Source organism: Dipodomys ordii, unplaced genomic scaffold, assembly GCF_000151885.1.
Source record: "Dipodomys ordii isolate 6190 unplaced genomic scaffold, Dord_2.0 Scaffold66, whole genome shotgun sequence".
NCBI lineage: Eukaryota > Metazoa > Chordata > Mammalia > Rodentia > Heteromyidae > Dipodomys > Dipodomys ordii.
This window is the reverse complement of record NW_012267282.1, coordinates 4,310,075-4,330,732: the sequence shown is the minus strand read 5'-3', so window position 1 is coordinate 4,330,732 and position 20,658 is coordinate 4,310,075. Positions and strand designations below refer to the sequence as shown.

Below are 20,658 nucleotides of genomic sequence, written 5' to 3'. Positions count from 1 at the left end.
AAGAGTGCTTGTTTTTTTTTGTACAATTATTTATACAAATTCAATAAAGCTAAAAACGGAAACAGGGAGGGCCTAGGAAACACCACTGTACAACAATGGCACTTAGATATGCAGAAGTTTACAACTAGGAACTAGCCAGGTCATGACCTAAACAAGAACTTAACTTACACTTCGAAGGAGAAAGAAGGGAAAGAAAGGCTGTGTGGGGACATTTAATCTACCTTTTGACTCATGGTATAAATTAGCCGGTGTAGAATACAAAAGCTCATGCTGGAGCTCACCCCTCCTGAGTGCAAAGGCTGAAGTCTGAATTGTGGAATTCTGAAGAAAAGATGAATTTTCTACAGAGGAAACTTGGCAAATTGTCTTCCTTGACTATAATTTACATTTATTCACAACATGCTCATGTAACTTCTTGCCATACAAAGCGGGCTCTCGGCTTCCAGTTAAGCATGCTTTTAAGAGGAAGGTCACAGCCCACCCTGTGTCATCTGTCCACATCTGTCCACGGCTCTGTGCTGCTGAAGTACAGGGTAAGTTCTATCCTACCTGAAGGAAATCAGGAATGATGGGAATCTCAAAACAATAGAAACACTGGTATGCAGTCAAACCTTGCATAAATAACCTTTAAACAATTTGTACAAAAATAGTTCTGCATAATGTAAGATGTAACAAAATCAAAGTAATTGTATCTAGACGGCAGCGGACATGGTGCGGACACCAGAAACCCGGCACGGCAAGGAACACGGCCGCCAGTGAGATGGAGCCCATCCAAAACAGACATACCACCAAGGGGAAGCTCTAGGCTTTAAGAGAATTTCTCTCTCCAAAGCGCAGCCTCCTCTCCGCCAGGAATGTCTTCTCTTGTAGCCCACTTGGAAACACTGACAGCAGCGCCTTCTCAACGCAGAAAGACTGGGGGGTCGTGTCTGGCTCGCCCATCTCCCCAAGGCATGGTGAGCGGCTTCTCCCTGGCAAGACTTGCAAGCTGGAATCGTCCTGTTGCTCCACGTCCCAAAGGGAAGGAGAAGCCTTGTTTCTCTCATAGTCTCTCTTGCCCTCTCTGCTGAAGACCCCCGCCGTAGTTACATACTTGGCCTTGGACTAACTTAGTTTTTGTAGGAGTTTTTCTTCCACTTGCCCAAATTGGACACTCACAGACATCTCGGCTATGAACTGCTCACAGCCTTCCTTGGTGACTTGCTTGCAGTACCTCAGGTCAATATGACAGATATTTCCACAGCGCTTGAAGAAGGACAGGCACTGGTCAGTGACCTTATTGCAGTCTGCGGGGAAGCAGAAATGACATGACGTGAGAGATGGCCACCGAGCCCAAAGGCCCCAAGACGCAGGTCCTGGAAACGAACACGAGGACAAGGTACTGCTGATGGCTGATGCTTGCTTTTCCCCGTTTTCCTCCCCTACCCCACCCCAGAATCCTGGCAGGCGACCCTGCGCCCTCCATGCTGTAGATCAAGGAGGTCAAAACTGAACAGGAAACCAAATTTCTGGGCCTGGGGTTTCCCAAATAAATGATCTCCATAAACCATCCTTTAACTGCTGCCAACAGCACATTAGTTTACCTGCCTGCCCAGAATGCTGGTTATCCTAAACCATCAATAGTCAACCTGAGGAAAACCTCGTAAGAAGAATAGGGTATGGATGACAGATTCCTCAAAGGCTCACAGAGCATGAAGAAGAACCAAACAGAAATCGTGGGAGGGCTGGGAAGGTGGCTCAGTGGTAGAGCATTTGCCTAGCATGCATGAGGCCGTGGGTTCGATTCCTCAGTACCATAGAAACAGAAAAAAGCCAGAAGTGGAGCTGTGGCTCAAAGCAGTAGAGCGCTAGCCTTGAGCAAAACAAGCTCAGGGACAGGCACTGAGTTCAAGCTTCAGATTTGAACAACAACAAAAAAAGAATAAAACAGTGTGAGTATAGACATATTTCACAGGTCTAAACCAGATTTCAAAGATCTGGGTACTGAGAAGAAAAGATGACCTCGGTGTATTGTGGTAAAAAAGCAGAACACAAAAGACCATGTACCCACAGGCACCACCCCAAAATAAAACTACACGGCAACTGTGCTGAGATCTGGTCTCCACATCTCTAACTACCAAACCTAGAACCTAGGGCAAGAGCCACTGCAACAGCCGTTGTTCCTCACCACATGCCTCCCGAGGCTTCTCTAAAGGATGGCAGCTGCACACGGGCTCAGGCCCCAGAGCTGAGCTGCGGTGTGGCACGTGGCGTGGATGTGAGCGTGTGCGCACGCGGGGCTGCGGTCAGAATGTCGTCTCAATGGACCCATCCCTTACTACTTGGTCATTGTGTGTGTGTGGTGGTGGGGGGGTAGGAGGCGCACAGTGTGCCATTTCATCTTTTTGATTCTTTTGCTTCATCCAAATGCCATGTCCTAACCTAGTCCCTCCGGTGCTGGCGGCAGAGCAGGGGACAAGGACAGGCAGCTGGGGTGCCTCGCCCGGGGTCCTTCGGAAGCCCCGGCCACACAGTAAGCAAGCGCAGCACTGAGGATTCCATGCTGTGTCACAGGCGCAACAAGGGAAGTAAGAGCTCTTTCCAACCATGACCCTTGAGCAGGGTCATGAGAGGCACGCTCAAGCAGCAAGGCGGATACCACTAGTCCATGTGGCTGGAAGCCTCTCCACCATGGTCCCTACCTCCCAGCACCCCCTGCCCTTGCACCCCGAGTGTCCCACCTCAGGAAAATGGCCCCTAATCCAGATTTCAAATCAGGAAGCCCTGTATTTTTACTGCATTCAGCACTGCGCAGCTATCTGTGCAGTGGGCGGAACGCATGCGCACCGCCAGTCCACACAGGCCTGAGGAGCTGGCAGGCCAGGGCCCCACCGCACCTGAGAGGTTGATCTCGGTCAGGGAGTCTCGGGTGGTGGTGCCGACTGCAGTGAGCAGGTTGATGGACTGGTCGGTGACGTGGTTACAGTAGCTGAGGTGGAGCTTGGAGAGCAGGGGCATGTGGCGGATGATGAGTCGCAAGGAGGCGTCTGTGATGTCCAGGCCAGCCAGACGCAGCTCCACGATGTTGCGCAGCTTGCTCCGATTGTCCATCTGACCTGGGGGGAGAAAACCCATCAACCCCGTCAGGCGGTGCTCCAGAAGACCAAAGAGCTGCTCTTCACACGTGAAGAGCTAAGTTAGCCAAAAGTGCTTCCCTTCAAAATCACAATTCCAGCATTAAAAACCAGAGGAGTCAGGGCTCAGTGTGGTGGCACACAACCATAATTCCAGCAACGTGAGGCGGGGGTTGGAGGAATGAAGGTCCAAAACCACCTAGACAAAAGCATAAGATCCTATCACGAAAACTGAAAAGAAAAAAGAGTAGTAGGGGGGAAAAAAAGGAAAAAAAAGTGGTAGAGTGTCTAGCAAGTGTTCCAGTTTATTCTCTAGTACCACTGAAAGATAAAATCAGACTCCATACCAAAGTGAGATGAGGCTTTTTTTTTGGGGGGGGGCAGGGGGAGGAAGGAGGTTGGTTGTGGGGCTTGGACTCTGGGCCTGGGCGCTGTCCCTCAGCTCTTCAGCTCAAGGCTAGCGCTCTACTACTTGAGCCACAGCGCTACCTTTGGCTTTTTCTGCTTATGAGGTGTTGAGGAATGGAACCCAGGGCCTCAGGCATGCAAGGCAGGCGCTCTACCGCTGAGCCACCTTCCCAGCACCCAAAGTGAGATTTCTTTTATTTTTTGCCAGCCTTATGGCTTGAACTCTAGGCGGGCACTATCCCTGAGCTTCTTTTGCTCAAGGCTGGCACTCTACCCCTTGAGCCACAGCGCCACTTCTGGCTTTTTCTATGTATGTGGTACTGAGGAATCGAACTGAGAGCTTCATGTATGCTAGGCAAGCACTCTACCACTAAGCCATATTCCTAGACCCCAAAGTGAGATTTCTGAGTCTGTAATCCCAGCACTTGGGAGATGAAGGCAGAAAACGGCCCACAGCCTCCGCACACGCCAGCCTGTCAGCACACGCCAGCCTGTCAAGCAGGAGGCAGTGGCCTGGCTGCGGTGCCACCAGCTCTGCTCTCACTAGCCATTGTGACCCTGAAGCTTGACTCAAAGAATACACCAACAGAGGAGTCTGGTGTTGCATCTCCTGCCTCCTTCAGGACTCCTGACCACAGGCTGACTCAGGACACAGCAGCGGAGACTTTTTGCTGTCCCTTGGGAGAAGGTTCCAGTAGACTGGTGACAGCAGCGGACTGCCCCTGAGCAGGCCCGAGCACATCCCAAGCACATCCCAGCTGGCAACTCACCCGGCCTGTTATCTGTGGGCGGGGACAGGAGGTCCCGCATCTGGGCGTCCTTTAGACCTTCCACCCACTGGACGTCCAGGGTCCGGAGCAATGGACAGCTGGAGCTACAGAGGGCTGAGACAGCAATCCACGAGCAGCCGGACAGCACCAAGTCTCGAAGCCCTGGGGGAAGGTGGGCAGGGAAGAGGGCGAGGTCAGGCGAGACACTCCAGCCTCTGCTCCTGCACACGGGACCCCAGCCCACGGCTCACCAGGCAGCCGGTTGATGAGCCAGCTGAGCTGCTTCTTGGAGATATTGGTCCAGCTGAGGTCGAGGGAAACGGGCTGCCGCCGGATGATGCCGCTGAGCATCAGAGGCGTGATGGACTTGCAGTGGTTCAGGTCGATACGGGTCCACAACCGCTTATCGCAGCACCTGGGGGCCAGACCATAGGAAGACAGCATCAGGAGGCTGATGCGGGAACTGGTGCGGTGCAGTGGCAGTAAGGCTCCCGCACACAGCTGCTGCCCCAGGGTAGGCTCCCAAGCTCAGCTCTCTGCTGCCTTCTACTTAGCATGGCTTCTGCTCTAAGCGCCACTGGTAGAGTATGCCTGCAGCCCTGGCAGCCACCATTGTTGGCATCTCTGGTGGGCCTTCACTGGTCCTACATGCACCTCCGAATAAGCCGGTAGGAAGCATCGTGCCCGGTCATAGCAAGGGTAAGGAACTGACTACAGGGCCCAAAAGCTGGGAAACATCAGGCTGGGATTACAGTACTGGCACGCTCACTCGATTTCAACTAAATCTGAAGACAAGGCTGAGCTTGAAGGAGCAAAATTGGGACAGCAAAGGGGCTCCCCTAGAAGCAGAGCACACTGATGGGTTGAGCACGGCTGCAGCAGTCTGGGAGTCTGCGGCCGGTGACGAGGCTCTACGGGGGCTCAAAAGGCGAGAGCCCCACAAGTGACCGAGTTAGGCACGCGCAGGGTCACGGCATTCCAGCTGGGGTCAGCCTCCACCCGGCCCTGGCCCCCTCACCAGCGGTTCCAGGTCCTGCAGACCCGCATGCACACACACAGGTCCTGGTGGCTGAGGTAGCTGAAGACGGCCATCCACACCTCCCTGTGCATGACGTGGGCCGCCCCATCATCCAGGGGCAGCGAGTCGGGTGGGGGACTGATGGGGGGCGGCCGGATCACATGGCGCTCCATTTGGATGCACTTGGGTGGAGAAACCGAGGGCGGGGGCCGGGAGATGACCCTGGGTGGACTGCGCAGGCCGGGCCCCAGGGGGTGCCGCAACTCCCGGGGGGTGCCGTTGAGCCCTTTGCTGAAGCGGTGTGGGCGCTCACAGAGGCCGGGGGGCCGCTTGGGCTCCTCATTCTCACTCTCGGGCTCCGACTTGATGGGCTGGTGGTTCTCGTGGGCCAGGCTGCTCTCTGTCTTCTGAATCTCGTGGTTCAGCTCCTTGCTCAGCTCCTTGCTCAGCTCCTTGTTGGGAAGTCGCCGTTTCCGGCGCATCTTCACCTTCTTTTTCTCCTCGGGGCCTTCGGCTCCCTCGGTGCTGGGCCCCGCAGTCGGGGAGCTGGAGCGCGAGTGGTCGCTGTCCCGGGCCTTGGGGGGCGCCGCGGGCAGGTCGTCCTCCGGCTCCTGTTTGAAGCGCCGCGGGGGCTTGTTGGCCAGGGCCAGCCGCTCCTCGGTGTTCTTCCACGACCGTCGCTGCGGGAGGACAAGGACAGAGGCGTGTGGGCAGCAGTCAGCCTGCGGGCTCCGCGTGCCTCCCCGCTCCAGCCTCCCTACCCCGTGGGCTGTGGGCTAGCAGAGGGGCGACCGGGGAGCGGCCGCGGAGGGAGGAGAAGGGAGTACCTTTTTCCTGAAAAGCTTGTCTTCTTTGCCTGGTTTTAGCTGTGGTGAGGAGGAAAGGACACAGCGCTCGCCCTCACGCCGCAGGGCTGTAGCCCCTCACCCAGCACCCCTGCAAGCCCAGCTCCAGAGCGGAGACGGGAGGCGCCCTTCCCACAAGTGCCATTCCTCCTCCGCTTCTCACTGGCCAGTGGTGGCCCTGCCTGCAGCTTTCCAGGAGGAAGCAGGAGATAGGAGGGCTGACCTCCCACCCCACAATGACCACACTGCAGGTGCCCATGAAGGCAGCCTGGCCGGGGATCCTGGGGATTGGGGCTGGAGCTCAAGTGAGCAAAGCCTCTCCCCGCCCCCCCCTCCCCCAGCCAAAGCCCGAAGCCAGAGTGCACCAGGCGCCACCTTGTGGCCAGCAGCTGCAAGGCCAATGGGTGGAGCGGGGAGGTTTCCAGGATTCACAGCCACAGTTGCAACTTGGATCCCAACCAACCAGGCTCTCACCACTGAGCCCCAGGCCCCAGCACAGGCAAGCCCCAGCAGTGTGTGCAGCAAGAGGCTGGGAGTGAGGGGCAGGCGGCGGACAGCCCGGGCTCAAGTGCCCAGGGCCTGGGGTGCGGGGCGCGGAGCACCTGCTGCTGGAAGTAAGTGAGACTGGATCTCCACCAGGGGCTGAGGCTGCTGCCGAGGGGGGGCCTCGGCGAGAGGTGAGAGGAGGAACCCGGGGACGTTTGAAGCGTCGAGGCCTAAAGGGGGTGGGAAGAGGAGCGGCTCGCTGATTTGCATTTCTTTGGGGCCGGCTCTCAGGACTTAGGTGATCTGCTCAGGGCAGCCAAGAGGCCAGGATCCCGAGTTCTACCCACTGCCCATCCCCACCCTCCAACCCCACCACGACACCGGCCAGGGACCCTGTCGTACCCCCACCTACTGCCCACGGACCCCATATTCTTACGCGCTTGCGTCCGCTCAGCTCTTGGGGCTTCTCATACTTCCGCTTCCTCCGCAGGTGCACATCATCAGACTTTCGGCGCAGGACGCCGTCTGGGGGCGCCTTCTTGGGGGGCTCATCTGATTTGCGCCTGGGCGCCTCCTCGCACTCACTCCTCCGCTTGGTGGGCTCCTGCCCTTCCTTGTGGTCCCGGTTCATCTTCTGCTCCTTGAGCAGGGAGCCGGGCAGGTTGGAGGCATACTTAAAACCAGGGCCACGCTTTTGCTTGTAGGCCAAAAAGAGAGAAGGAACAACCCAACTGTATATCTTTGCACTCACCCTTCCTCCCCGGCCGGCCGGCCGGCCCGCCCGCCCGCCCGCCCGGGGACAGGCTGGTCCTGGCAAGGCCTGCCCGCCCTTGGCCACGGCCCTCTCGCCGCCGTGCGTGCCGCACTCACTTTCCCGGTCTTGCCGGCGTGGTTGCACTTGGGGCACTCCCAGCAGTTGGGAAGCTCGTCGTTGACCACTCCCTCCGACTCCTTAATCTGCAACAACATGTCCAGACTCAGCAAGGGAATGTGGCGGGGGGGGGGGGGGGGGGGGGGGGGGGGGAAGCAGGGCACAAGGCCATGGGGTCTCTGCAAGGCCCAGTTTGTTGGGGATACTGCCCCACCCCTCCCAAGGCCATGTACATCCAGCATCTAGCCAAAAGAAAACATGGTGGCACAGAGCTGGTGAGACTGGTTCTGGGGCAAGACAGGGTCCACACGCTGACCCTGACCCTGACCAGCCCTCAGCCCCGCTGCAGCAACCTCCTCACCCCTGTGGGCCACAGCCCTCTTCCGAGGGAGGGCGTATGCCCACGTCACCTGGATTTCAGACAATGACGGGACCTTAGGAAAGCAAGTGGCTCAGGCCTGGCATACAAAAAGGACCTAGCATTTGGCTGTGTCCTTTATATGAGCTGGAGGAGAAAAAAAAATCAGGCAAGCCAAGGAAACGCGAACTGTCCTTCAGAGAGGTTTCTCTGCACACATCTGTGCAGTGAGGGGGCAAAAGCCTGCTTCCAGGCCGTGGCAGCTCGGGCTGATGCCACATTCTCTGGGGGCAGGGGTGTGGGCCCAGTGGAGAGCGCTCCTCCCTTCCAGGTGCAACCTGCTGCTAAGCCAGCCAGGCAGAGGTCACCCAGACTGCGCTCTGCCTTGGCATGCCATAGGAGCTGGTTCCCAATGGCACAGGACGACAGCCATCTGTCACTCCAGACCCGCCCTCCCTGGCCCAGGCCTTTTTCTCCCAGAAGCGGAGAGTTAGGCCGCCAGTGGGAAGCCACCCGGGCCTCTGTGTATTTCCTGTCTGCTGAGATGCTGGGACCCTGTGGGGGCTCTGAAGCCCCACAAAGTGGTGGTGGGGTTTGTTCTCAGGGACACAAAGCTAGAGCCTGCCTGCCTGGCCCGTCATGACACTCTGGTCCCTTACCAAGTCAGCATATCACCTCAACGGCAGAATCTAGCCGACCCTCCCGTAGCAGCACCATGGGCGGCGGCGGTGGAGTTGGGGACAGGCCCTGTCCCCCCACCCTCCTCCCCCCCGGGCTCCTACCTTAAGGCATCCAGGGTGGATGATTTCGTTGCAGATGGAGCACTCCATGAGCATGAGGTTAAACTTGCCCTCCTCCTCCTCCACCGTGTCCTCCTTCCCCGCCTCGCCACACACAAGGCACACGGCAGTGTGCGGCAGCACTGGCTGAGAAGCCCAGAAACACACAAATCAGCATGAGCAAGGACAGACCCTTGGGGGTCGAGGGCAATGAGCTATTCAGGGGCGGCCCCCGCTGGAAGGCAGAAAGCTGCTCCAAGCACTTAGCCACTCACTCACATGTATTGAGCCTGGCCTATCTGTGCCAGGTACTCTACGAAAGCCAGGAATATAGCAGTGAACAAAACAGATCAAACTCTGTTACCCTCAAGCTTATCTTTCAGGGGAAAGAGGCAGACAAAAGGAAGAATTGCTGGGCATGTGAGCACAAGGAGTGTAGGGAAAGAGAAGGTAGAGAAGGCCGGGACCAGGGTGTGGAGGTAAGGCACGCAGCACTGAATGAGGTCAGCCATATCAGAGCAGTCCACAGCCCTCAGAGCGAGGCTGTATAGCCAAAACTGTCTTCACAATGAGCTAGACACGTTTCACCTTCGCTGCCGAGTTGCTATCGCACTAACAGGCTGGTGTAGAGGGGTAGAGGCAGGTCCTGGCAGCTGTGTGGTAACTCAGGGCCACCCATGTGAACACTAAAAACACCACCAGCTCCAATGAAGAGAGTCTGCTTACTAACATTATGGAAACCTCCACACATCCTTCCCACACAGGACGTGTGCACACAGCACTTCCGCACGCAGAGCGGCCGTGAGCAAAGAGGAAGCACTTGGAACAGGCAGCACTTGTGACTACTTTCTCCACAGACCACCAAAGGAGACGCTGGGAAAAGCAAAACCAAAACATCAAAAGAAGTGTCTTTTCTAGAAAAATGGATAGTATTCAACGCAAACGACAAAACCCAAGCATCTAAAAAGGCAAACAAGTACTTTTCCTTTGTTGGAAAGCCTTGTGAACTGGCTTTTCTGCTGAGACCAGTGGTAGTGATATTTAACAATTTTGTGTGTGTGTGCACGCGCGTGTGTGTACATGCATGCATAATACCATGAACAGCGTGTGGCAATACTGGGAACGTGGGCCTCCGTCAGCCAGTGTTTTCCAAGCACCCATCATAGTTTAACCACATCCTGCAGGAAAAGTGAGCTTGGCAAAGGGCCAGGTGGAGGACGAGGGGAACAGTGTAAAAGCTCATTGATACAGTTGCCGATTCGGATTTGCAAGCTTTAAGAAACTGTCACCTGTGGCAATGGAGGGTATCACACTATTCAGTGTTCTGTAAAGGTATTGCATTCTTCCCGAAGCAACACATCACAACACATGGAACACAGAAGCAGTTATAAAAATCCAGGCCCTCTCCAATGAGCCAGACATGTGTAACAAAAACAAATGACAATGTCATTCCTCTTCCTGCTAATTATTTTTGTTTTAGGAAATACAGTTGGGTCCTCAGATCTCAGCCTCTTGAGTAGGTAGGGTTACAGGCACCCCATAAAACCATCTAATTTTTACTAAGCCACACTCCAATCCTGATTTATGCTGGTTATCTCTGGAGATGGACTCTCTTGGACCTTTCTGCCAATGCTAGCTTCAAACCATGATCCTCCTGACCCTGGCCTCTTGAGTAGTTAGAACTGTGTGAGCCACAAGCGCCTGACAACAGTTTTTATGACAATATTTAGGATATGCCCCAAGTAAGCTGAAATAAACACTCTGCCAATATCAGAAAGTCTTTATAAAATGGCAGACATCTGAATTTAAACAGATCATTAAAGATTGTTGGAGTCAATCATCCAACAGATTCCTAAGGAGCATCTGCTAAAGCTTGAAACCAGGTATGGAGGGGTGCAGAAACAAGGGGACAACTGTCCCCCTTGAAGAACATCCAAGGAAAATATGGAAAGGTTGGGCTGCGTTGTCTGAAGCAGTGAAGGCTGGTGTCCAGAGCATCTGGACAAGAAAGGCCGGGGCCAATGACGTTAGCAAGCTCAAGAAATGGCGCAGGAGGCCTTAGGGCCAGAAGCTGGCCAGGCTGCCGGCGAGGAGCACAGCCCCAGCACCACCAGAGAGATCACTGCGAGACAAGCAGGGGAGACCGGGCCCCAGGCAGGGAGAGGAAGCCTGTGGAGAAAGCCACTCGCAGGCAGGGCGCCAGGGAGGTGAGCCACGGGACGAGAAGGGGTGGAAAGGGAGAGGGGCCTGCACAGGGCACAAGGCACAGGGAGGAGGAAGCACCCTGAAGAGGCAGAATAGTTGGAAGAAGGGTCCGAAGGGCTCATGGGTCTAAGAAGCCGCAGGGGGCTGGGGAGAGCAGAAGGGACAGGAAACTGTACGTAGCTCAGGTATGGATGCCCAGGTGGAAAACAAGACTCTATTGCTAAAGTAATATGCAAAAGCCAGGGCTGGAGTTGTGGCTCAAGTAGTAGGGTACCAGTCTAGTAAGTGCAAGGCCATAAGTTCAGAAGACCAGTATCGGCCATCTAAAAAAGAAACTGCCATACATGATAGCATGGATGAACGATGAAGACATCGTGGTATGGTCAGTGAACACTGCAGGGCTCCACTAGAATAAGTGGATTCTAACCAAGAATGCTTAAACTCGGAGAAACTCAAAATGGAATGGTAGCTGCCAGGAACTGGGTAGAAGCTGGTAGAAAGGGAGCAGTTATGTTGTTCAATGGCTAGTTTAGGTTTTATAAGATAAAAAGTGCATACAGTTAACACTAGTGTAATGTGCTTCTTGGACCACAAGAACTAGAAGAAGGGGAGGGCCCAGGGCCTTGTAAGGAGAAGGGGCTCATGTGGGCCAGGAAGGGTCTGTGGCCAGCTCACCAGGGCCCAGGAATCCTGTCCCTCCAGCCTAGCCAGCTTTTCCAGGGAGCAGGGAGACCAGCACTGGGTACCCCAGCCCCCCTGCCTCTGTTCAGAGAAGGCAAAGCAGGTAAGAGGAGGGAATCGAGAATGAATCCAGAACCATGCCACGTTTCCAAAGTCCACAAAGACTGTCTGAGGCTGTGGCAAGCCAGCAGATCCGGGTCAGCGTCTAGGAAGCTAGAATCATCTGAGAGGTCTCCACAGGCCCGACTTCCAGCATCATGTCACCTCTCGTGTGGAGAAGCCCCCACAGAAAAGACATTGATGCTCCAGACCTCTGGCTCTAAAGGCAGGACAGGAAGGAAGAGAGGGGCCCAGATCATCATGAACCAGACTATAAACATTGGCGATGGGGTCTCATGCAGGACCGGTTGCCCTGACACCTTTAATGAGAGGGACTTCAAAGTATTTGGCCCTCTCTGGGAGAAAGGGGTTCAGACCAGAGACTACAAACGGACAGGAGCCTGGCACACAGCAGGGCTACCCAGAGCCCAAATGAGGAGCTGAAAAGGGCCCTGCCTGAGTCCTCTCTTCCTGCAAGGAGCACAGCACGTTCCAGGGCAACAGACCAGCAGGCCGAGGAGCACAAGCCTGTCCTGGGCAGCCCTGGAGCCGGGGTGGGCGCGCACTCACCGCAATGCACTGCCGCATGATGCAGCTCTGCTTCATCCGCCCGGGGCCTCCGAACTTCTTCATGTCCTTGCAGAAGTGGCACTCTCCACACTCGGTCCGCAGGCAGGCCTCGCACTTGCGGCATCGCGTCCGGCGCCGGCGAGCTCCTGCCGTGGTGCGGTTGGCGGCCAATTTCACCGCGGAGGCTGGGCCCAGCTTGCCCTTGGGCCGACCCACTGCCCGGTTCTGGTTCTGCAGGAGAACCAACGGGACAGGTGAGATGGGAAGGAGTCGCTGCTGAGATTGCGCTGTATCCCCAAGAAGAGAAACTGAACCCCCAAACCCTGGTGCCCCAGAAGATGGCCTTATGTGGACACAGGGCTTGAGAGAGGTAATTAGGCTAAAGGAGGCACCCCTAGCACTGGAGTCCTGAAAGGGGGGAATACGGACACAGGCAGATAGATGTGCATGGAGCAATGTGTGTGAAAACAGAGAGAAATGGCCATGGGAAGAAGTTCTGTCAACAAACAAAACTGAAAACAACAAACACCAGAACCTAGGGGAGGCAAGAAAGAATCCACCACTAAAGCCGTGGGAGCAATTTGGGCTCTGCCTGCCCACACCTTGATCTCAGGCATCTGATTGCCCACCACCTGAGAACAGACGTCTGTCCCTAGTTAGGACATCTCCACGGAGATGTACGCTGCCTCCGCCCGCAGCAGGCCCTGCGGCCCGCTTCTTTAGCCTCTTCCTGCCTACAGCCAGGCTGCACCTCCTTAGAAGACCTCCACTCCCTTACCCAGAACACCAGCCCCTCACTCCACCCCACCCCAGCACCTGGCCTAGCCCTGCAGCCTTCTGTGCTGGGTTCAGGGCCCTGCCGTGGGCCCCACCCAGCATTCAAGAACCTATGTGTCCAATTGATCTTCCCTCACAGCCGGCTACCATCACAGGATGTTATATACCCTCTAGCTCCAAGAGATGAGAGGACAAGACAGTAGTCTGCAGGCCCTGGTTTCTGAGACCCTCTCTAAACTTCTTTTCCTGTGATTCACATGACAAAAAAAGAGCAACTCACTCCACAGAAAACAATGCTGAACAGTGAATGAGACAGCCACGGTTCTGGCCTCCAGTCCTCAGCCACAAGCCCCTGGCTTCCTGCGAGCCCAGGGTGCATGATGCTGCCCAGGCTTCTATTCACCTAGACGGGAAGGCCCTGATGGCAGCCTATCTGGGCAGAGCACATCCTGGGCTGGAGGACCACTCTGTGGGTACCCCAGCACCTGGGGCAGGGGCCGCTCTCCCCCACACAGCAGTCTGTCCTTGCTAGCAGGGCTGGACCACCCCGGCGCCACACGAAGGCTGTGGTGTGCTCACACCAGACCACGTCAGGTCTGTCACAAATAGAAAACAATCTGTATCCAGGACATTTTGAATTTGAGATACAACTTAAGGGACTGTAGACCTAAAAACTGCTGCTCAGAGAGTAAAAGATGCCAAGAGGAAGCAGCAATGGTGAGGGCAACAGGCGTGATGGGAGGTATTCTGTGCCTGCGCTCTACATGCGGATACTGCGTACATCTGCTCAGGAATAACCTGGTGAGAACTGTCTAAATGTCCTTATATTCCAGAAAGGAAACTGAGCAAGAGGCTGAGTAATTCACCCAAGTTCAACAGAGGAGGCCCAGACTGCCAAAGAGTTCAGCTGCAGACTTGATACCCTTAGAATGAAGCTAAAGTGAGGGAGCAAAGAGTACATTCACCCCAGGGAAGCACAAGCCAGGAAGGCTTCCCCACTCCCCATAGTTTTCCTGCCTACAAAGGACACGTTACCAGCAACCACATGGGCAGCTTCAGGTTAGATGCAGAGGAAGCAGCACGGGGTCATCTCCAAGGACAAGATCAGAGGAGAAGGGCGCACTCAGAACTCAAACCCTTGGAACTGGAGGTTCCAAAGATCAGACTTCCTGATGAAACACTGGAGTCTAAAGTAATGTCAAGTACCAAGGGCCAGTGAGGCCAGAGGCTCCCATCTTCCTGCACCTTCAATAGCACATTCCCACCCAGAAGCACACTTCCCACTCATGGTAAACATCGCCTGAACCTCCCCAGCTGAGACATCTTAGTCATGACAGCAATGCCTTGGACGGCAACCTATTTCCCAAGACCTCAATTTTTGTCCTCTCTATCTTAAGCTTGCAACTTAAGCTAGAAAAACTTTTGCTATGGTCACTAGTAGGCTTGTCAGAAGAAATTGAGCAACACTGAATTACAGGATCATGCCCAGTACCAGTAACTCACACATGTAATCCTAGCTACTCAGGAGGCTGAGATCTGAGGATCAGTTCAAAGCCAAGTCTGGGAATTAACCAATTAACCATTCAAACCAGAAGTGGCGCTGTGGCTTAAAGTGGGAGAGAGCTAGTCTTGAGCTGAAGAGCAAAGGGACAGCGTCCAGGTCAAGTTCAAGCTCAATCATGGGTGTATATGTACCTAAACAGAGCTAAGACAACAAAACCTTTATGTGAAAACCTAAGTGTAATTTTTATGACTTTGGATCAGTCATCAATAGTTTTTGGATAAGGCAGCAAAACAAAAAAGGCCTATTTAGCCAGGTGCTGGTGGCTTACGTCAGTAACCCTAGCTACTCAGGAGGCTGAGATCTGAGGATCTCAGTTCAAAGCCAGCCCAGCAGGAAATTCCATGAAACTTTTTTGTTTTTTGGGGTCTGGTTGTGGGGCCTGAACTCTGGGCCTGGGCGCTGTCGCTCAGCTCTTCAGCTCAAGGCTAGCGCTCTACCATTTGAGCCACAGTGCCACTTCTGGCTTTTTTTTTTCTGCTTATGTGGTGCTGAGGAATTGAACCCAGGGCCTCATGCATGCAAGGCAAGCACTCTACCACTGAGCTACCTTCCCAGCCCTCCATGAAACTCTTACCTCCAATTAACCACCAGAAAAACCAGAAATGGTGCTGTGCCTCAATGTGTTAGAACACTATCCTTGAGAGGAAGAACTGAGGGACAGGGCCCAGGCCCTGAGTTCAAGCCCCATGATGGACAAAAAAAAAAAGGCATATTAAAACATTAAAATTAAATTTTGGGCTAGGAAGGTGGCTCAGTGGTAGAGAGTGCTTGCATCACATGTATGAGGCTCTGGGTTCAATTCCTCAGCACCACATAAACAGAAAAATCCAAAAGTGTGTGACTCAAGTGATAGAGCATTAGCCTTGAGCTGAAGAGCTGAGGGACAGCACCCAGGCCCAGAGTTCAGGCCCCATGACCAACAAAAAAATAAAAATAAAATAAATAAAAAATTAGGCTGGGCACCGGTGACTTACACCTGTAATGCTAGCTACCAACAAAAAAAAAAAATTAAATAAAAAATTAAAGTTTTGTGCTTCTGGGCTTGGGAATGTATGTGGCAGAGTGCTTGCCTAGCAAGCCCTGGGTTCAATTCCTCAGTACCACATAAACAGAAAAAGCCAGAAGTGGCACTGGGGCTCACGTGGTAGAGTGTTATTGTTAGCCTTGAGCACAGAGAGGCTCAGGGACAGTGCCCAGACCCTGAGTTCAAGCCCCAGGACCAGCAAAAAATAATATATGAAAATAAAAAGCCGGGCGCTGTTGGCTCATGCCTATAATCCTAGCTACTAAGGAGGCTGAGATCTGAGATCACGGTTCAAAGCCAGCCTGGATAGGAAAGTCTATGAAATTCTTATCTCCAATTAACTACTAGAAAACTGGAAGTAGCATTGTGGCTCAAGTGGTAGAGTGTTAGCCTTGCACTGAAGAGCTCAGGGACAGAGTCCAGGTCCAGAGTTCAAGCCCCTCGACCCACCAATAAATAAATAAAAATAAATAAATTCAAAAAATTGGAGCCAGGAGATTGGCTCAGTGCAGTGCTTGTCTCACATGCATGAGACCCTGGGTTTGATTCCTCAGCACCTTATAAACAGAAAAAGCTGAAAGTGGCCCTGTGGCTCAAGTGGTAGAGCGCTAGTAGCCTTGAGCTGAAGAGCTGAGGGACAGTGCCCAGGCCCAGAGTTCAAGACTCAGGACCGACAAAAATAAACAAAAAAGTTTTGTGCCTCAAAGCTACAACCTAGTGAAAAACCCCACCAAATGATAGAACACATTGACAAATCATCTGTCAAGTAAAGGACTAGTCCCTAGATTATAAGAACTTTAGCTGGTGAGTGCTGCAAGCCTGTAATCCCAGCAGCTGGGATTACCATAAATTTAAGGCTAGCTCACCTGGGAGACTATGTCTCAAAAACAAACAAAAAATATCTACAACAAGTTAATAATAAAAAGACAAAAATGCCAATTTAAAAACGGACAAAGACGGGGCTGGGAAGGTGGCTCAGTGGTAGAGCGCTTGCCTTGCATGCTTGAGGCCCTGGGTTTGATTCCTCAGCACCACATAAGCAAAAAAGAAAATAGCCAGAAGTGGCGCTGTGGCTTAAGTGGTAGAGCGCTAGCCTTGAGCTGAAGAGCTGAGGGATAGCACCCAGGCCCCACGACCGGATCCCTCCCCCCCCAAAAAAAATGGACAAAACTTAAATATTGGGCTGGGAAGGTGGCTCAGTGGTAGAGTGCTTGCCTTGCATGCATGAGGCCCTGGGTTCAATTCCTCAGTACCACATAGGCAGAAAAAGCCGGAAGTGGCGCATGGCTCAAGTGGTACAATGCTAGCCTTGAGGTGAAGAGCTCAGGGACAGCGCCCAGGCCCAGAGTTCAAGCCCTATGACCAACTCCCTCCCCACCCCATCCCCCAAAAAAGAACTTAAATATTTCTTTAGGCACAGGGAAAAAAAATGCTCACCTTCACTAGGTAACAAATCATGCAACCATAATCTGCCCGGGACTCATTCATTAACCCTCGTTCACATACTCACCCCACCTACCCACCATCCACCCCAAGTGTTTTCTGGCTGTGAATTATATACCTGACTAGATGCTAAGTGCCAAAACTAGAGATGATTAAGATCTGTTACCTACTCTTAAAGACTTTAGAGTCTGGAAGAAGAAAGACATGTGATCACAAAAACACAATGCAACATGATAATGGTATTATACGCTAATGCTGATAAAGCGCTATTCTTTTCAATATTTACATCAATAACGTATGAAGTAGTTACTATTACTCCCACTTCCAAATGAGCAAACTGAAGCACAATGCAGAAGTATTTTGTCACACAGGTAAGGAAGCTGTGAACCAGGCAGTAGCTTTAAAGCCGAGGCCAGGTATGCTGGTATGCCGACCCAGGAAGGGTCTGGAAGGCAGGTAGGGAAAAGCACCAGAGATCACAACAGCCAGCGATTAAGTGTGCCTTTGAGGAAGAATAGGACTCTGCTGGCCACAGTTGGGGATGGGGCGAAGGGACAGGCAGTGTGGGCAGAAGGAAGAGTAAGCTAGAGATATAAAACATGTCACGTTCAAGGAACTTCAAACCGCTCAACACAGCTCTGGAAAACAGCTCTACGGTGGCAGCAGGAGCCTAATTTTCAGGGCCTCAGATTGCACATGAGAGAATGTACCCTGTAAGAGTATGTCAAGGACTTGACACCCTGGAGCACAGGTCTGTGTGGTCGATAGTGTGGGTATTTCTTGGGCAACAAGGTAAAAACCGGGCAGACCTCAGCTGCAGATGACAAGAACAGCAGCAATAGGAGGGGATGGTTCAGGAGGTTATAGCAAAGACCTGGCTTTATACTCAGGTGACTGGCCCAAAGCAAGGATGCAAGTAGGAAGAATCGTGTAAGACTGAGATTTCTGGCATAGGCAACAAAAGGAACAAGGGGAGAGAGAGGAGAAACGTAACTCCAAAGGGGACATATGGCATCTAAAGGACCCACGGGATCACTAAGGAAAGCAGGGGAGCAGAAATAAGACATCTGAAAATCAACATCACACAGCGTTAAAACGAGCAGATGCATGAGGATGTCCAGGGGAAGGTTCAGAGTGATGAGCCTCTGGAGGTGCCCTCACTGAAGAATGGCCAGACAGGGAGAAGCAGCAGCACTAGGGCGTGGCTTAACAGCCACAAGTCTCAAGAAGGGCGTGGTCAAGAGTTTCCCACCAAACTACCCCAACAACAAACAGCTCCCCATGGAGTCCCACAAGCTAACTGTTGTTCTTTGGACATGCTAATGTTGCCACCTGCTGCACAACTGAGCCACAGGTAGGACGGAAGGTCCTCAAATCTCTTTGCACAATTGATGGCCAGAAAAGGCTGATTTGACCAGTTTGTGGGCGTCTAACATATGCCTGCAGGCTCCAATTTGTTTACAAACTGAGAATAAAAACACAGAAGGACCAGAATACCCAGGGAATGGGGGGCAGCTCTGGAGAATGAGAAAAACGGCAGAACCTTTTCCCCAACTTGGTGCACACAGGCACAAAGTTGCCAAACTTTCCCATACCTTGTTGGGATTGTCCAGGGACCTGTCTTAAAATTTCACTCTGTAAGAAGCTACAATGGGAACAGGCATACCTATTGGGCAGTGACCACATACATTTTTAAGAGATTTTCTTCCTCATAATTCCTTAATTATTATATTCAACAAGTTGTAGTCTTTTTTTTTTTTTTTGGTCTCAGCAAGGAAAATTTACTTCTACGCAGAAGAGTACATCACTGGCAAGCAAGCACCTGCAATCATTTTTATTGGGGAAAAAAAAGCTATTTTCACTTCAGGTGTCAAGAAAAAAATACTCTAGGGTAGAACAAAAACTTGTCTTACTGAGAGGCCACCACCTCACACTGGAAAGCAGAGCTCAACGCTTTTCCAACACATTCTGTACTGGAGAAAGAAGGCTCAGCCAAAACGCACACACCAGCAAACAGCAAGCAATGAGTCTCCTACCATTAAGGCTCAATCTCCACAGGCTGTGATACTTGGGGAAACCCAGGTGGCCCTGTCCAGTAGTATATAAGCCTAAGAAAGCCTGAACCTGACCAGGCCAAGATGCCAGTGTCAAGTGGAAATGACAGAAGCAATCCAAACTCTGGTTAGAGAGGGATGACAGGTTGAATCCAGCATCACTAACAACTCAAGGGGCCTCCTCCACCCATCCTTCCATCCAGCAGCATACCCACACTCCAGACTCCCACCCTCTTCATGAAGGGCCTGTATGCAGGCAGATATTGGTGCCAAACCTCACCAGCCAGCAGAGGGGCAGGAGGGAGGGAAAAATGTTGATGCAGTGCCAGGCCTGGAGCCTTTGGCTCTGAAGTGGCAAATGCCTTCTAGGTGCTCAGTGGAAGTTAAGTCTTCTCAAGCCCAAAGAAACTGCAGGAAAAAGCATGGTGGAAGGCCAGGACACATGAGCCAGATCCTGCAGGGACCTCAACTGACAGCCCCTCTGTGGGGATTAGGAGAAAAGCTGTTGCCCGTGGCCCTTCAATAAATCCAAGAGGGGAAAAACCGTGGAGAGAACTCCAGTTGCTAATGGCTCCGGAAGTGCGACACCCGCAGACAGGGCCAAGAGGAGGAGAAGTACCTGGCTTAGGGACGCAGGCCCCTTCCTAATGGCCATCTCACTCAGGAGTAGCCAGGTCTGAAAACGTGTTAAGTGCAGAGAGACATACTGTATCATTTTGTCCCAAGGAGTGTCAAAGATTGCATCTACCATACTGTCTGATCAGTTTTAGAGAAACAGGTATCACAGCCTACCTGCCACACCAAAGCACAGTCTGCACCAAATACCAATATCCCATGACCACCCAGGAATGGTAAAGTTAGGCAGATCCAAACCAAGAGTTGAGGTATGACCTGTGTTGCAAGAATGAGAGCCACTCACCCAGAGAGAGCTACTGACTGGATTATAAAGTTCCAAGCCCAAACCACTTGAATTCTCCTGGGTTCAAACAACGGAAGGAGCAGGGAGATTCATGACCATCAGAAGGTGTGTATGCCTGAAAAACCGCACAGAACCAAGAAACCGAAAAAGTGAACTTTGTTAAATGAAACCACTTAGCACCGTGATACGACTTGTGTGCAGATCATGTCAGTACTTCCTCAATGATGCCTACTGCTGGGGGGTGGGGGGAGTTATGACATGCAGCCTTCAACATTCCAAACAGCCTTATTTCACAGAGGATACGGGGCGCACCGGCATTACAATCAAGCACCTTCGATTCACCCAGTGGGCCCGAAGCCCGCATCACCACCACCACTCGCGCTGGTGATCCCTGGGACTGGTCCACCTGGCCTGTGTCTGGCTGCAATTGTTATTATACAGATTCTACCTGGTAAACCTCCGCGCTGGCCTCCCCGGAGCGGGGACTGGCCGTACTCACACCCGGGGCTTTGTTTTACACGCACATTTCTTATCCCCCCCCCCGCAGGTCCCTTTACTTTTAAATCCGACCCAGGCCGAGCCCTGCCATCTGGGGTCAGGGCTTCCTCCGCCGCCGCGGGCGCCGAGCGCGCTCGCCGGGTTCCGGGTAGCCCGCGCCGGCCGCGGCTCGAACC

General features: G+C 53.0%; 1 protein-coding gene across 4 annotated transcripts in view; it reads right to left on the bottom strand.

Annotated features, from left to right (window-relative positions):
* The window catches only part of Kdm2b (lysine (K)-specific demethylase 2B), an 89,403-nt gene continuing 68,745 nt past the window's right edge, over positions 1-20,658 (bottom strand). For 2 of the 4 annotated variants that reach the window (XM_013023150.1, XM_013023153.1), the window contains 11 exons: positions 12,204-12,434; positions 8,652-8,795; positions 7,511-7,597; positions 7,077-7,346; positions 6,757-6,870; positions 6,137-6,175; positions 5,310-5,989; positions 4,543-4,706; positions 4,292-4,453; positions 2,877-3,095; positions 1-1,286 (listed from right to left, as the gene is read on the bottom strand). In XM_013023150.1, coding sequence (XP_012878604.1) covers positions 1,105-1,286; positions 2,877-3,095; positions 4,292-4,453; positions 4,543-4,706; positions 5,310-5,989; positions 6,137-6,175; positions 6,757-6,870; positions 7,077-7,346; positions 7,511-7,597; positions 8,652-8,795; positions 12,204-12,434 — 2,292 coding nt within the window. In that variant the 3' untranslated portion in view covers positions 1-1,104. The remainder of the gene's footprint in view (positions 1,287-2,876; positions 3,096-4,291; positions 4,454-4,542; positions 4,707-5,309; positions 5,990-6,136; positions 6,176-6,756; positions 6,871-7,076; positions 7,347-7,510; positions 7,598-8,651; positions 8,796-12,203; positions 12,435-20,658) is intronic. The other 2 variants (XM_013023151.1, XM_013023152.1) reach the window with 2 other exon arrangements.